The sequence below is a fragment of the Thermobia domestica genome, chromosome 8 (genome assembly GCF_964235325.1).
Source record: "Thermobia domestica chromosome 8, izTheDome1.hap1.1, whole genome shotgun sequence".
In the NCBI taxonomy this organism is placed as follows: domain Eukaryota; kingdom Metazoa; phylum Arthropoda; class Insecta; order Zygentoma; family Lepismatidae; genus Thermobia; species Thermobia domestica.
Window position 1 is genome coordinate 178,303,420 of NC_137461.1, and position 17,095 is coordinate 178,320,514.

Below are 17,095 nucleotides of genomic sequence, written 5' to 3' on the forward strand. Positions count from 1 at the left end.
AACCAGACTGATATTTTTCCTGGTTTGTTGGTGAGCATATCCATGGCCTTTGACAAGAGCTATCCTATATCACCATTAAATTCGTTTACAAAAAAAAAAAAAAAAAAAAGCACTAAGTCGTCTGTTTAATTTTGGATAGGTGCTCGCTCCATATAGCGGAATATTATAGCAAAATGCCTAGAGGACACTCCCAGCAGAGTCCACCTAAGAGCCGTTAGCACTGCCAAGAAGAAAGTCGATTCACATAGATATCTATAGTTCAGACTGCTTTCAGAGAACATTGTATTACCAAGTGCAGACTTCACGTAACATTTAAACAACATTTTACTAAGAGGATATGTCGAGATACGTGTTGTTTTTTTTATCAAAACGAATGCAAATAGATAGCATGCACTACAACCAACTAGACATAGTAGTATGTGATATGTAGCGTAGTAAGATTAGGATTTTTCAATTGCAATTCACACGCTGTAATCTTTCAAAAAGAAAAAGAACTGTACAAGTTAGTCAGAGTCTCCAACCAGCCAAATCTCAAATTTGACAAAATGGTCAAGATTAGACATTTCTTATTCGCCTGTTAGGAGAAGGAAATATTTCCTCTTCGTAAAATCCACATCAGGTATAAGAAGGAAGTAGTTACAAAGCTTGAATATGGCCACTTTTCCCCCTACTAACACGGCAGCAGTGCAGCATTCAATTCGAAAGTACCTGTAAGTCCAAGAGAGAAATGGTCTAAGTATGAAGCCAATTCATGAGGTTAGTGTATGGGAATCCCATGACCCACACAGGTACCATCAGCTCCAGCCGGATAAGCTTACTTACCTTTAGAGATGGCAGATCGGAAGAGAATCTTTTATACAATGACGAACAACAGTTGTAGAAAACGAACATGACATTGACAACGGCTTAATTGTTGATCCAATCATTTATGATTATTATTTTGTAATAACAAATGGGCCTTATAGATCTAACTAAACGGAAATGAAAACAATCTTGATGTAACTGTAAATGAAGGTATAAAGATATGAAAGTTTTTTTTTTTTTTTTTGCTTTTTGTTATTTTAACATATTTTGGAGTCTTTTATAAGGAGCGGCTTTGGTACTCGAAGAGAAAACGAAAACGTAGCAGGACACATTTAATTTAACGAGCTAAACCAATTGATTTAGATATCACATTCGCGTACAACAATATCATTCAATTCTACGTTTATAACATTTGTTTCTTGTTGGATCGTTTATCTATTAAGATGTTCAACAGCAGACAACTGACTCCAAGGATCCTGCCATCTCCAAGGACACTTAAAATTGTGTAACTACCGTTTACTTTTCGACTCTCCTTCAATGAAGCAAGGTTTAACACTCTTAATAAAGAACGATGTTTCGATATTCCGTACATGTAAACACTCCACGTACATTTTTATCCAAGACGGTGTCGCAAGAATGAAAGCTCTAATAGACGTCCAATCCAGTTGGTTTCAACTTATTGTCCTAGGTAAAAGCGAATTAGGATAATCAATGCTTACTGCTCAGCAGTTTGTTCCCTTACGACTGTACCAAGCTGCTTTATAAACAGAAACCCACAAATAATACCAACTTTCCGCAACAGTTATATTAGAGTTATAGTCGTAAGTTTGTAAAGGATTCACATGCATTTTATTGCCCTCAAACACTATTAGTTGATCCTTAGGTAATTAGGTTGCGATTAGCTTGTAGAACCAGGCAAGTCCTGGCGATGAATTACTAAAGCTGGCGAAGTAAAGGACTGATTTCCTATACAAAGAAGATATACAGGCCTGGTAGAACAGGTTTAGAACAGAGACATCAACAAAATTATCAATTGACAGAATTTTTTCTTGTACTTAGTTTACTTTGGGAGATTTTCAGTTAAGAAAACCTGAAAGATATAAAAATTCCTAGGCACACTTCTAACATCATGGACCAGAAGCCACGAAATTCCCCTCTTGGGAACTGTGTTGGAGAACTTAGTCTCGCTGGCGAAAGAAGTAAAAGAGACTGCGATTAAATTTCGATTAACCTGAAAGTTAAAGTTGCGTCTATAAAATATTTTCGAGGCGTTTTTTATAACTTGACTCACTTCATCAAGATGCTATATTAATAACGCTACGTTTTTCTCACACTGATCTTTAGACTATACAACCTTAAAATTTCTCTGACTCGCACGGTTCATCTTGCACTACAGACTGCCATAATCGCACACTCTTATTAAGCTTATTGGAGGATTATGATTTCACAATCATCTCAACTTTTTTTCACCGGTGAGTAAATTTCTGGTAAGCTTCAGTAGCAGACTAGTGTACCAACTGTATTAGCGTTTCGACACTTTTCATATCAGAGACGGAATGATCAACAAAAAGAGCTCCAGTAATCATATTTATTAAATTCAAAACTACCTCAACTCGATTACGTGAATGGAACTTGCGTGTACTCACCACCGACTCAAAGGTATCTTCTCAAGAGCAGAAAGCTACTCCACAAAATGTACCCCATTAATCGCCAGCAGTTGAGTCTTACGATTTGTATATTTCGCTAACACTGAACCAAACTTTAATTTGGTCTGGTATGTTTGCGAGCATATCCATGGGCGTTGACCAGAGCCACCCAAGAACACGAAGTAAGTACAGCAGACCGCTGTACGTTCCCAAAGCTATAAGTCTGTCATATAGTCGTCCTCTTAAAGGGAGAAATAAATTGACGGTTTTTTAAATGGTACGCCATTGTATAATGTGAGATTAGTAGCTTTAAAGACTAGTGCTTCGTTTTTAAGACAGTGACACGACACCATTTCTGCGGCCTCCGTTTCGGTGTTGAATTACTATACTCACTGGAAGCCAATAGGAATTAAAGAATACATGCCGATGTCCACTGCTCACTTTTAAATTTCAAAGTGTGAAAAGCAGCTTGGTACAACCACAAAAGAACAGGGTGCTTAGCAGCGTTAGCGAGATAAAGTAGTTTTGAATTTAATAAATAAGATTACTGGAATTCTTTTTGTTGATCATTCTGTTTGTCGAAACGCTAATACAGTTCGTGCACTAGTGTGCTTCTGAAAATTACCAGAAATTTCTCACCGGTGAGAAAACGTTGAGAAGATTGAGAAATCCTAATCCTACAATAAGCTTAATAAGAGTGTGCGATTATGGCAGTCTGTAGTGCAAGAAGGAACGGTGCGAGCCAGAGAGTTTTTAAGCTTCTATAGCCTAAAGATCAGTATGAGAGATACGTAGTGTTATCAATATAGCACCTTGATGAAGTGTCAGGTTATAAAAGACGCCTCGAAAATTTTTATAGACAAGTTTAACTTCAGGCTAATCGAAAATTAATCGCAGTCTCTTTTACTTTCTTCGGGCAGCGAGAGAATGTTCTCGTACACTGTTACCAAGAGGGGAAACTCATGGCTTCTGGTCCAAGATGTGCGAAACGAACCTAGAAGTTTTATATCTTTCAGGTGTACTTAACTAAATATTCCCAAAGAAACCTACGTCTGTGAAGTTGTCACGCCCACCTAACGAATTTTTCATTTCTTTATCTACATCGTTAGTTTATCGTTAGTTTACGTTAGTTTTGCTAAAATTATCGTTAGTTTTGCAAAAACAAAGATTTTATTCAAGAAATAAATGGGCAGGCCAACTTCACGGTTCCCCGCCCACAAACGAATTTCAAAAGTTTTTCATATCACATCGTTAGTTTATCGTTAGTTTACGTTAGTTTTGCTAAAACTATCGTTAGTTTCGCTAAAATAACGATTTTAATCAAGAAATGAAGTTTCCCGCCAACTGTGAATTAGCCCGCCCATATTGAATTCTCATAAAATTCCAACTCATATCCTTAGTTTAAAGTTAGTTTACGTTAGTTTTGCTAAAACTATCGTTAGTTTCGCAAAAATAACGATTTTATTTAAGAAATAAAGTTTCCCGCCAACTGTGAATTAGCCCGCCCATATTGAATTCCCATAAAATTCCAACTCACATCGTTAGTTTATCGTTAGTTTACGTTAGTTTTATTAAAACTATCGTTAGTTTTGCACAAATAACGATTTTATCCGAGAAATAAATGGGCAGGCCAACTTCACGGTTTCCTACCCGCAAATGAATTTCAAAAGTTTTTTCTATCACATCGTTAATTTATCGTTAGTTTACGTTAGTTTTGCAAAAACTATCGTTAGTTTCGCATAAATAGTGATTTTATTCGAGAAATAAAGTTTCCCGCCAACTGTGAATTAGCCAATCCATACTGAATTCTCTTACACTTCCTACTCATATCGTTAGTTTAACGTTAGTTTACATTAATTTTGCTGAAATAACGTTTGTTTTGGAAAAATAACGATTTTATTCGACAAATAAAAGTTAACGCTAAATGTAAACCCTAACAGCACATTTACATAACAGGCATACGTAAGAAGTATATAAGGCACATACTGGACAGATTCTCATGTACTGTACCTGAGGGAACATGATAGACGTATGCCTGCTATGTAATTGTGTTTACATTTGGCGGGAACTTTTATTTCTCGGATATAATCGTTATTTTAGCGAAACTAACGATAGTTTTAGCAAAACTAACGTAAACTAACGATAAACTAACGATGTGAGTTGGAATTTTATGAGAATTCAATATGGGGGGGCTAATTCACAGTTGGCGGGAAACTTTTTTCTCGAATAAAATCGTTATTTTTGTGAAACTAACGATGGTTTTAGCAAAACTAACGTAAACTAACGATAAACTAAAGATGTGATATGAAAAAACTTTTGAAACTCGTCCCTCAAAGTCCTAGAGCGATATGGTCTAAGCGTGAACCAAATCGATAGAGGTTGGTGTGTAAAAGACGATATGCGAATTCCAGGACCCACAGCTACCATCAGCTCCAGCTGGATAAGCTTACTTACCTGTAGAAAAAAGTGACAACAAGATAGGATTGTGAACAGGCAACATGTTAGTGTAAAAGAGCCGATATGAATTATTCAAGGTTTTGTGCATTCTGCCAAAGGAGTTCATGTACAAATGGCAGATAGGCAGACAATCTGATATAGATGATGACGAACAACAGCTGTAGATAACCAATGTGTCATTGACAACGACTTAATTGTTGATCCAATCAGTTATGATTATTATTATGTAATAACGTCCACGCCTTATAGAAAAAGCAAAACGGACATGAAGACGATCTTGATGTAACTTTAAATGAAGCTATAAAGATAAGGTATAAATCATAATGGTGGTTTATTATATTCTTTACATATTTTGTAATCCTTTAACACAAACGGCTTTGGTACCCGCAGAGAAAACGAAACCGTTGCAAGACACATTTAATTTAAAGAGCTAAACTAATTCATTTGGATATCACATTCGAGTACTACAGTATAATTCAATTGTACGTTGATAACATTTGTTTTTTGTCTGATTGTATATTTGTTAAGATGTTCAACAGCAGATGATTGACTCCAAAATTCTGCCATCTACAAGGACACTTAAAATTGTGTAAGTACTGTTATTTTTCGACTCTCCTACAAAGAAGCAAAGTTTATCACTCTTAATAATGAACGATTTTTCGATATTCGACACTCCATGTACAGCGGGTGACACTTCTAAATGGTAGAGCCATATGGAGATTTACGGCTATGGTGTACCATTTAGAAGTGTCCCCCACTGTACATTTTTATCCAAGAAGGGGTCGTAAGAATGAAAGCTCTAAGAGACCTCGATTCCAGTTGGTTTCAATTTACTGCCCTAGGTATAAGCGACATTATGATAATTAGCACCTTGTTCCTTTGCGGCTGTACCAAGCTGCGTTTCTGACTGACCAAGCTTAACAATTTTGCTTCACAGTTATATTACGTTTATGGTCGTAAGCTTGTAAAGGATTCACATGCAGGTTATTAGTCATAAACTCTAGTAGGTGATCCTTAGGTAATTGGGTAATTTCATACCTTGTAAAACCAGGCCCGCTTCTCTTCGTTTTTGAGACAAGTCCTGTCGATCAATTACTAAAGCTAGCGTAGTAAAGCACTGATTCGCGATACAAAGAAGATACAGAGGCCTGGTAGAACACGTTTACAGCAGAGACATCAACAAAATTATAAATTGACAGATTTTTTTTTTAGGTTACTTTAGGAGATTTTTAGTTAAGTACATCTTAAAGAATTAAAATTTGCTAGGCTTACTTCCCACATCTTGGACCTCAAGCCATGAATTTCCCCTCTTGGGAATAGTGTTCGAGAAATTAGTATCGCTGCCCCTACGAAAGTAAAAGAGAGTGCGATTAACTTTCGATTAGCTTGAAAATTAAACTTGAGTCTATAAAAATTTTCGAGACGTCGTTTATAATCTGACTCACTTCATCAAGATGCTATATTGATAACGCTAGGTATTTCTCACTCTAATCTTTAGGCTATAGAAACTTAAAATCTCTCTGGCTCGCACTCTTCACCTTGCACTACAGACTGCAATAATCGCACACTCTTATAAAGCTTATTGCAGGATTAGGATTTCTCAATCATCTAAACGTTTTCTCAGCGGTGAGAAAATTTCTGGTAAACTTCAGTAGCAGCCTAGTGCACCAACTGTTTTAGCGTTTCAAAGATCAGAATTATAAACAAAAAGATTTCCAGTAATCTTATTTATTAATTTCAAAACTACCTCACCTTAGCTAAAGATGCTAAGCACCTTGTTTCCTTGTGATTGTACCAATCTGCTTTTCTTACTGTGAAATTTAGAAGTGAGCAGTGGACATTAGCATGAATTCCTTAATTCCTAATGGCTTCCAGCTAGTAAAGGAATTCAACCTTGAAAAGGAGGCGCAGAAACTTGTATCGTGTAACTGAGTCTTCAAAACGTAGCAGTAGTCTTTTAGGGCTACTTATCTCACATTATACATTGGCGTACGATTTGAAAAACCGTGGATTTATTTCTCCCTTTAATAGGACAAGGGTATAAACGACGTATAGCTTTGGGAACGTACAGCGGTTTGTTTTAAATGGGCCCTTTGGATGTAAGAAAATTGTGATACAAAATAAAAAAAACATTAGTATTTATTTATCATGATAATCAAGCTATTACTATACTAACTATACCTTTTTCTTGATTGTTAGCCTGATAGAAACTGATAGATCCAAAGAGTGGTGTTTACGGATATAATTTTTAAACAAAGTCTCCTGCGTGTTAACACTCGAGGCTATAAATGTGCCTTTAATTAGGGTACTTGCTGCTCACTAGGGCCAACATACAAAATTCTGCAGGTTCCGGTCAATCATTAATAACTTTGTAAGACTTTCCATGTAACCCATTATATTCTAACCTCCAAAATAGCCTTACATTGGGCGTGAGAATAGAGATATAATCAATGAGACAAATAAAGAAGTTACAATCGATTTTAAGTTCCTTTGAGATCTTCTTTTAGGCAGTTAGGTGGAAAATATTTATGGTATTGTCATTCCTGTGTTCGCTACCTACTTACCAACACTTGTCATCACAAAACAACCAAACATTAGGTAAATCATATTATCTTTTCATAAAACCTCATTGTATGTTTTGATTAGTAACTAAGTGCCACACATTTAATAGAGCACTAAAAGTCATTCATTTCAGAAGTCTGTTGATAATTCTTCATATCGAAGTTGAATGAAAAAGTAATCTGATATTACGGTAGCATTGTCTTGATAAGAATGTATCACATTTCGTAATTCTGACATCCTTTTCTTCTCTACTGGTATGTACTCATGTTCTTGGTGTGTCAATGCTGTCTCTCACAAGAATTATTCGTCTTCACACGTGTGTCGCGTCTCGATTTGCTTTTCTCAAACAACCTTTGGATAGCTATTCATCTTGTGACAGCTTCGCTACAACGAGTGGAGAATTGTGACGTACAAACAACTCATTTGATATGAGCAGTGTAGTCCTTCAGTATATCTTCCATAATTCACATCATGTACCAATATTATATATATATTCTACTCTTCTGAACACAGAAAAGAAAGTAGACATAAGTGCAAGAAAAGTAGACAAATCACATTAGACCAGCCATTATGATGGAAAGGTCATCAAAACGTACTTGCACCTGAAGAAATTTCTGAACTGTCCAAAGTTGTACCGCCCATAGGAGCTTTCCAGTTCAGTAATTTCAAGGTACGATTGGATACATTATGTGAGGAAATGGCAAAGAAGAGCATTGGGGTATCCTGTACGCTAAGGCAACATTAGTGAAAATGCTGAATGGCCATGCCTACTCATGATCGTTAAGAACCCATTTCTAGACTTTGCTCGGCTACCTTTACATCTGGATATTTAGACATTTACAACCCTCTGAAGAGATGACAAAATCTAGGATGTTCGATCTTATTCATCAATGCCTCGACGAGAAAATCAATATGCAACATTATCAAGAAAATGATGTCGCATGAGAAAAACGTTATCGAGGAATTCTGAAAATAAAGACGCTGATCTTTTCCGAACCAGTAATCTTACATGTGGCCTAGATTATTAATAATAATAATGATTATTATTATATTAATATTAATAATAATATTAATAATATTAATAATAATAATAATAATAATAATAATAATAATAATCATTAGCTACACATCTGCGATACCATCGCCTTATTAATGGGAGAAGTAAATCCACGGTTTTTTAAATGCTACGCCATTGTATAATGTGAGTTAAGTAGCTCTAAAAGCACTATTGTTTCGTTTTTAATACCTAGCTAAAGAACACAAGATCCTTCGGCCTCCGATTCGGTGTTGAATTCCTTTGCTAGCTGTAAGCTAATAGGAATTAAGGAATACTTGCCGATGTCCACTGCTAACTTCTAAATTTCACAGCATTTAGAATTTACGCCGATTTGACATGAAATTTTTAGTCTACACCATTGTGTGTAGAAGGAATCTTTTTTTCTACGTGTGGGTTTTAAACGCAAGTAAACAGAAACTCGGCAATATTCACCGCAGTCGAATTGAAATTCTTGCGAATTGATATATTAATACACAAGGAAGTTGGCATCAGATCAACGTCACGCTAAGATGACCAACTGTATCCCACAAAAGTCCTGTAGAACTTCAGTTACCGTAACAGTATTTGGGAATGAAGGATTAATCTTGCTAACGTAGTGTCTGATGATGAGTTAATCCCTCAGAAAATTTCGTGGCCTTCATTAAGCACTGTTGTATAATCATACCACTTGGAACTTCGCTCCAGAAGGAATCTTTTTCTACGAAATATGAAGGTACCTTGAGTTGTTAATTTCTTGTAATCCTCTGATACCGTTGTTGCCTCCAAGTCTTCATCTGCTTAGTACAGTGATAGGCCTATTCAAATCTTGCATGGAAAAGATGACCAGCTGCGTGAGAAAAGAGAAGCATTAATTTAATTGCCTATAATTAAGTTTCTAGTCCCATTTTCGATCCAGTCCCTTTGGATGAATAGCAATACGATTCTGACCTACTTAATATACTGCAGCCAAAATTTACCGCTTCGGTTTAGGTCATCGTATTAATTTTGAGATTTCCACGACATTGTTTTTTTCATACAGTTTCATTTCCTTGCAAATGTTGCATATTGATTTCCTCATACAGACATTGTCGAATAAGATCACTGATCCTAGATTTTGTTATCTCTTCAGAGGGTTGTAAATGCCTTTATAACCACATGTAAAGATCGCCGAGCAAAGACTTGAAGCGACTTTTCAATGATCTTGAGTAGGCATGACCATTCAGCATTTTCACTAAAGTTGTCTTAACGTACATATTACCCCAAAGATTCTCTATACCAATTCTTGACATAACGACTCCAATCGTGGCTAGAAATTCCTTAAGTGTAAACCTCCTAAGGGCGCTACAACTTTGGACAGTTCTGAAATTTCTACAGTTGCAGGTACGATTTGAACCCCTTTCCAATATGAAAGCTGATCTATTGTCATAACATGTTCTTTGTCGACTTTTCTTGCACTTATTTACTGTATGCACAAGAGTAGAACATATAGTAAAGATACTTGATATTAATTATTGAAGAATTACAGAGGGCCCTTACTTCTTATATATAAAGGTGAGGTATGTATCTCACCATTCTACAGTAGTTGTGGCGAAGCTTTCGTAAAAGGAATAGCTATCCAAAGGTTATTTGAGACAAGGAAATCGACACGCGAGACGCGAGCGAAGATTTGATTAAATGTTCCGAGTAAGATGGTATTGACTCACCAAGAACATGAGTATATAGCATTAGAGGGGAAGAGGATATCAGAATTACGAAATGTGATACGATATTCATCAAGACGATGCTACCGTTAAATCAGAAAACTTTTTCATTCAATAACTTGGATATGGAGAATTTTCATCAAGAGACTTCTGAAATGAACGACTTTTTCTGCTCAATGTAATGGTTGCGTTTAGTTACTATTCAAAGCTCACAGTGAACTTATATGAAAGATTATTTTTTAGCCCCCAGTATGATTGCATTTTGATGACTTGTGTTACAAAGCTAGTACCGAACACAGGACTGACTATACCATAAATATTTTCCACCTAACCGTCTAAGAGAAGGTCTCAAAATAACTTAAAATCGATTCTTTATTTGTCTCAACGATTCTGATCACCGGTCTCAGGCCCAAAGTAAGGCTGTTTCAGAGGTTAGAATAAAATGAGTTCCATAGAAAGTTTTACAGAATACGATCGGGAAAACATTTTTAATCAAGACCGGAACCTAGTGAATCCTACACAACTCTGTATGTAAGCCCTAGAGAGCTGTAAGGACGCTAATTAAATGTTTATTTGAAAGCTTCGAGTGTTAACACACAGGTGACTTTGTTTAAGTAAATTATGCGTAAGAATCTTTTGGATTAAACAGTTTGGATCAGCCTAACGATCAAGGAAAGAGTGAGAGCGTTATAAGTGTTAAGTAGATTTCGTCACAAGGAAGCACTCTCAACTAGTATTGCATTTGCTTATAATCGGAAATATAACAATTGCTTGACTATCACTGATAATTTAATACTTTTGTTTTTACATATGGTTTCACAACCATTTTCAATCCCAATGGCTCACCTAAAACAAACTACTATACGTTCACAAAGCTATACGTCTGTGATACCTAGTGGTGTGAGGTGTAAAATTTTCCGCTATATTTTTCCGATAATTTTTTTTTAATTCTAGAAAAATATCAGTAATCAAGTAACAATTCCTCAGCAATCATCAAATTGGTTGGATTCATGTACAGAAATGTGTAATGAAAGATCGTTTAAAGAATCTGAAAATTTTCATGGCTCAGACAATTTTCAGTACTATGTAGGAACAAGTTAAACAATTTCTCATGTATCGAAATACTTTGTCTTATATGGAAAAATAGAACTTTTTATGTTTCGGAAAATTTTCATAATTTGAAGGAAAAGGTAAGAGAGCTTTTAGGGAATCGGAAAGTTTTGTTGCTCTGTAGAAACAAGTGAAATGAATTTTCCTCTACAGGAAATCAATTTTGTAGCTGAATGTGTAGTTAAAATTTTCCACCTGATATCAAAAATTGTACACCTTATGAAAAGTTTCTTCCACTTGTTTCTACATCGTGATGAAATTTTTCCGATTCATTACAATTCCTTACATTTGTTTCTACAGAGCATTAGAACTTTCCGATACACACAAAGTTGTTTTACTTTTTGCTTCAAAATAATGAAAATTTTAGACTCAAAAATTTCTTCAATTTTTCCTTACATGACACAAAATATTTCGATTTATAACATTGTTTCACTTGTTCTTTCATAGTACTGAAAATTGTGTGAGCCATGAAAATATTCACATTCTTTAAACGATCTTTCACTTTCTAACATTTTTATACATGATTTCATCAATTTTATAAATACTGAGGATCTCATACTCTATCACTGTTATTTGTTAAGAGCGGAAAATTTTCCGAAAAATATAGAAGAAAATTTTCAACCTAACATCACGGCTAAACAACGATGTAGGAATGTGGAGTATGTATTTATGACTCGGAGAATTTTCATCGCTGTACAGGACATACATTTCACATGTTCCTACATAGTACTTAAAATTGTCTGGACTAAGAAAATTTTCAGATTCATTAAACGATCTATCTTTTTAACATTTCTATACATTATTTCAATAATTTTTATGAATACTGAGGAATTGTTACTTGATCACTGATATTTGTTAACGGAAAATTTTCCTTAAAAGTATAGAAGATAATTATCTACCAAGGATTATTACAACGTCAGACACTATGTTAGTAAGATTAATCCTTATTTCACATAAACTGTTGCGATAACAGAAGTGTAAGGACTTTGTGACAGTTTAAGGTGCCAAAGGCGTGCTAATAATCTGTGGGTTGGTTGTCATCCGAGTTGTTCGGTAAGGCTTGTAAGTTTTTTCTGAAAATTTAGAAGTCATCATTGGACATCGCCATGTAATCCGTGATTCCTAATAGCTTCCAGTCAGTAAAATGATTCTACATCGAATCGGAGGACTCACAAACTTATGAAGGTCTTAAAAACGGTGCAGTAGTCTTTAAGTGTTACTTATCTCACATTATGCAAACGCGTACCATTTTTAAAAACGTGGATTTACTTCTCCCTCTAATAAGACGAGGGTGTCACAGATGTATAGCTTTGGGAGTGAAGACGATTAATTCTTACGAGTATGACAGCATTGACACACTAAGTACATGAGTATATACCACTAGAGGGGAGCTTAAACAGAGTGTGCGATTATGGCAGTCTGTAGATGAACCGTGCAAGCCAGAGAGATTTTAAGGTTCTATAGCCTAAAGATCACTGTGAGAAATAGGTAGCGTTATCAATATAACATCTTGAAGAAGTGAGTCAAGTTACAAAAGGCGATTCGAAATTTTTTATAGACGTAAGTTTAACTTTCTGGCTAATCGAAAGTTAATCACAGCCTCAAATACTTTCTTTGCGCAGCGAGAGTAGGTTCTCGAACACTGTTCCCAAGACCACAAATTATTGCTTCTGGTCCGAGATGTTGGAAGTGAGCCTAGGAAGTTTTACATGTTTCAGGTGTAAACTGAAAATCTCCCTAAGTTACCTTACTACATAAACAAATTCTGGCAATTTATAATTTTGTTGATGTCTCTGTTCTACCCCTGTTCTCTGTATAACTCCTTTGTATCGTGAAACAGTGCTTTACTACGCTAGCTTTAGTAATTATCGGCAGGACTAGTCTCACAGGTTCTACCATATAATCACATACCTAATTACATAAGGATCATCTACTAGAGTTTCAGTGCAATAATTTGGATGTGAATCCTTTACAACCTTACTACCGTAAGTGTAATATAACTGTTATAGAAAATAGGAAAGCTTCTTTGGCTTCTGTCTGAAAAGCAGCATGGTACAGCCGCAAAGGAACAAGGCGCTGAGCAGTAAGCATTGATTATTCCTATGTCGTATAAACACCTAGGACAATAATTTGAAATCAACTGGGATCGACATGTAGTAGGGCTTTCATTCTCACGACCCCGTCTTGGATAAAAATGTACATGAAATGTTTATATATGCGGAATATCCAAACATTGCTCTTTATTAAGAATGTTAAATTATGATTCTTAGTAGGAGAATTGATAATTAAACGGTAGATACTCAATTTTAAGTGTCCTTGCAGATAGCAAAATCCTTTTAGGCAGTAAACTGTTGTTAACTTCTTAACAGACTACAATAAAAATTAAACAATTGTTATAAACGTAATATTGAATAATACTGTAGTACGTGAATGTTATATCTAAATGAGTTGGTTTAACTCATCAAATTAAATGTTTTCTGCTACAGTTTCGTTTTCTCATCGGGTACCAATGCCGCTCATGTTAAAGGTTTCCAAAATATGTAAAAAGAATAATAAACCGCCACCATGTTATATGCCTTGTCATTATACTTCATTTAAATTTACATCAAGATCGTCTTCATGTCCATTTTTCTTAGGTCTATAAGGTGGGGACGTAATTACAATACATTAACCATAACTGATTGGATCAACAATTAAGCCTTTGTCAATAAGATAATGATTTTCTACAGCTGTTGTTCGTCATCATCTATATCAGACTTTCTTCCGATCTCGCATTTGTACATAAACTCCTTTGGCAGAATGCTCAAAACCTTCAATATGTAATATCCTGTATTTTACACTAAAATGTGACTCGTTCACAATCTTACCTTACATTCACTATTTATCTAGAGCTAAGTAAGCTTATCCGGCTGGAGCTGATAAGAGCTGTGTGGGTCCTGAAAATGGCATACACTAACCTCATTCGATTGGGTTCATGCTTAGATTATTTCGCTCCTGGACTTGTAGGTACTTCCGAGATGATGCTTCACAGCTGCCGTGTTAGTAGGGTGAAAAGTGGCGATACTGATGATTTGCAACTACTTCCTTGTTATACCTAATGTGGTTTATACCAAAGAAGATACGTTTCCTTCTGCATACAGGGGAAAAAGAAATGTCTAATCTTGACCATTTTGTATAGATTGAGATCTGATTGGTTGAAGACGCTAACTTATAGAATTCTTTTTTTTTTTTTTTTTTTTGAACGATCTTGTAGGCTGCCAGCTATTCTCTCCTGAATAGAGATGAGGTCGATTCACAGCCTGTTGCATCATGAAAAAAGTGAAAGCATTTTTTTAATGACACTAGAGCTTCTAAAATTTAATGATTTCTAGCATTTTCTTTTAGTTCTGCTTGTATTTGGCGTTAAGAGAATCAGCCATTGCTCATGAAGTCTTGTAACGAGATTCTTAAAAGATCTGAATCAGACCCATCATAAGCCACTGATTTCCCGCTTGAAGTTTCTTCCATTACTGTTGACCATATACAGCTACCTTTTGTTCCTTCAAAATCTGTTTGCATCACTTGAAGTTTCTCAAGAACTGTGATTGAATTGGCGTGGCTTCAAAGGCAGAAATAAATTCGATTGTTGTAGATATTTCGCGAAAGCTCTTTCTGCTCTTTCGGCACTTTCCGTGCCTAATTGTAATTTATATCCATAAAATATTAGATTAAATAATCGCATAACATAATTTATATACGTACTTAACGCAGATGAGACTTGTCATTTTTAGTCCACAGCATTGCGTTTAGAAGGACACCATCATCTACGTGTGGGTTTTAAAACACAAAACCACAGCGACTCTGTAATATTCGCCGCAGTCGAATTGACATTCCTGTGGATTGAGATATGATCACACAAGGAAGGTGGCGTTAGCTCAACGTGCCCTTCAGAAGACAAACCTTTTCCTATAAAGGTCCCTAGAACTTCTGTTATCGTAACAGTATTTGGGAAAGAAGGATTAATCTTACTAACGTACAGTGGGTCAAAAAAGTTTCCGTACAGATGTTTTCCGGTTATGTATTGTAATATATCTTACAAAGTACAGAAAGAGAATGACAATTTCTTTGAGTTTTCTATAAGGAACTCCATAAGAAGCATATACATAAGAAAATAAAATATTTGGAACCTTTAATTCAGAAGAAAATCAAATACAAACGACATACCGACCATATTAAAAATCAAAAAAGTTTCCGTACACATAAAGAAATAAACATAAATAAGGGCACCACTTTGCGTTTCGACCGCAGTTAGTGATCAGTTTGGCCTCCTTTGGCTTTAAGTACTTCTGGTATCCGTTTTTGCATTGCAGTGACCAATTTAGATGTAGTTACAGGGAAGATGTTACTCCATTCTTCACGTAATGCATTTTTCAACTAGTCTTTGTTTGTAATATTGTGTTTCCTAATGCACATCCCTAATTCATCCCTCAGCTGCTCAATAGAATTACAGTCAGGATATTATGGATGAGTATGAAGTTGTTTCGGCACATTATACAACAACCACTCTTTCACTTTTCATGCAGTATGTTTAGGGTCGTTATCTTGCTGGAATGTAAAAGAGGCTTCCGTGTTCAGTTTCTTTGCACTGTTGTGGAGATTCTGTTTCAGAATGTTTAAGTAAACATGTTGGTCCATTGTACCTTCGATAATATCCAAATTTCCTACTCCAACTGCACTCATACACTTCCAGAAGAGCACATTACCACCTCCATTCTTCATAGTAGGACACAGATACTTCGGTTCCATGTGCGTATTTGGTTTCATCCGCACAATAACTCTTACGTCGGATCGATCAATGTTAAATTTGCTCTCCTCACTAAATAAAACAGTTCCAGAAACTAATTGGCTTGTCCACATGAGCTTTTGGGAACTCTACACATTTCTTGGCGTTTGCTTTATTAACATATGGTTTCTTTCTGGCTATGCGACAGTTGTAGCCTGCTTTTCTGATGACAGTGCGAACTGTTTTAGGAACCATTTGAACACCATAGTCAGTTTCAAGCATACTAGCTAGTTTTGGAGCAATTGTCTTGGGTTCATTTCGGATAGCTCTTAAAATAACACGTTCATCATTATCCTTTAGCTTTGTTGGACGGCCACTGCGCGGTCGATCCTTGCAACTATTTGTTGCAATATACCTATTTAGAATGAATTGTACTGTAGAATGTGATTTCTTTACTGTATCTGGTATGTTTCTAAGAAATTTACCTTCTTGTCTTAATTTTACTATTAGTTCAAGTATTGGAATTAGCACTTCCATTTTGACGAGTCGTTTTACTGCCTCTGTAGGTCTCCCTTGCCCAAATTTAACTGTGGTAGTACCTTATCATTAGTAGAGCACGCTACTGTCATCTGTAACCACTGCAGATGCTGTTTAGTGTGCATTTTGCTTCCTTCTTTTGCATATTTGTGCCGTGTACGGAAACTTTTTTGACCTTAATTTTCAGCAACTTAACTTAAATCCTTAGTTATACTATCGGTATATTCAATACAATCACTATAATGTGTACACATTATAAGTAGACAAGAACAAATTCAGCTAATGTAATTGCGATTTATTATTTATTTATTTTAAGATAATATAACATTTTGAAATTACTAATCCCTGATGTACGGAAACTTATTTGACCCACTGTAGTGTCTGACGTTGTTAATCCCCAAGATTATTTTGTGGACTCATTAAGCACTGTTCGATATTATATAACTTTTATCTACCCGCCAGAAGGCCTCTTTTTCTGCGA

General features: G+C 35.6%; 1 protein-coding gene across 1 annotated transcript; it reads right to left on the reverse strand.

Annotated features, from left to right (window-relative positions):
- Positions 1 to 16,170: 16,170 nt before the first annotated feature.
- LOC145692390 (uncharacterized) lies at positions 16,171 to 16,614 on the reverse strand. The gene has a single exon (XM_081767692.1). The coding sequence runs from the start codon at positions 16,612 to 16,614 to the stop codon at positions 16,171 to 16,173; it is 444 nt and encodes a 147-aa protein (XP_081623818.1).
- Between the last annotated feature and the right edge of the window lie 481 nt (positions 16,615 to 17,095).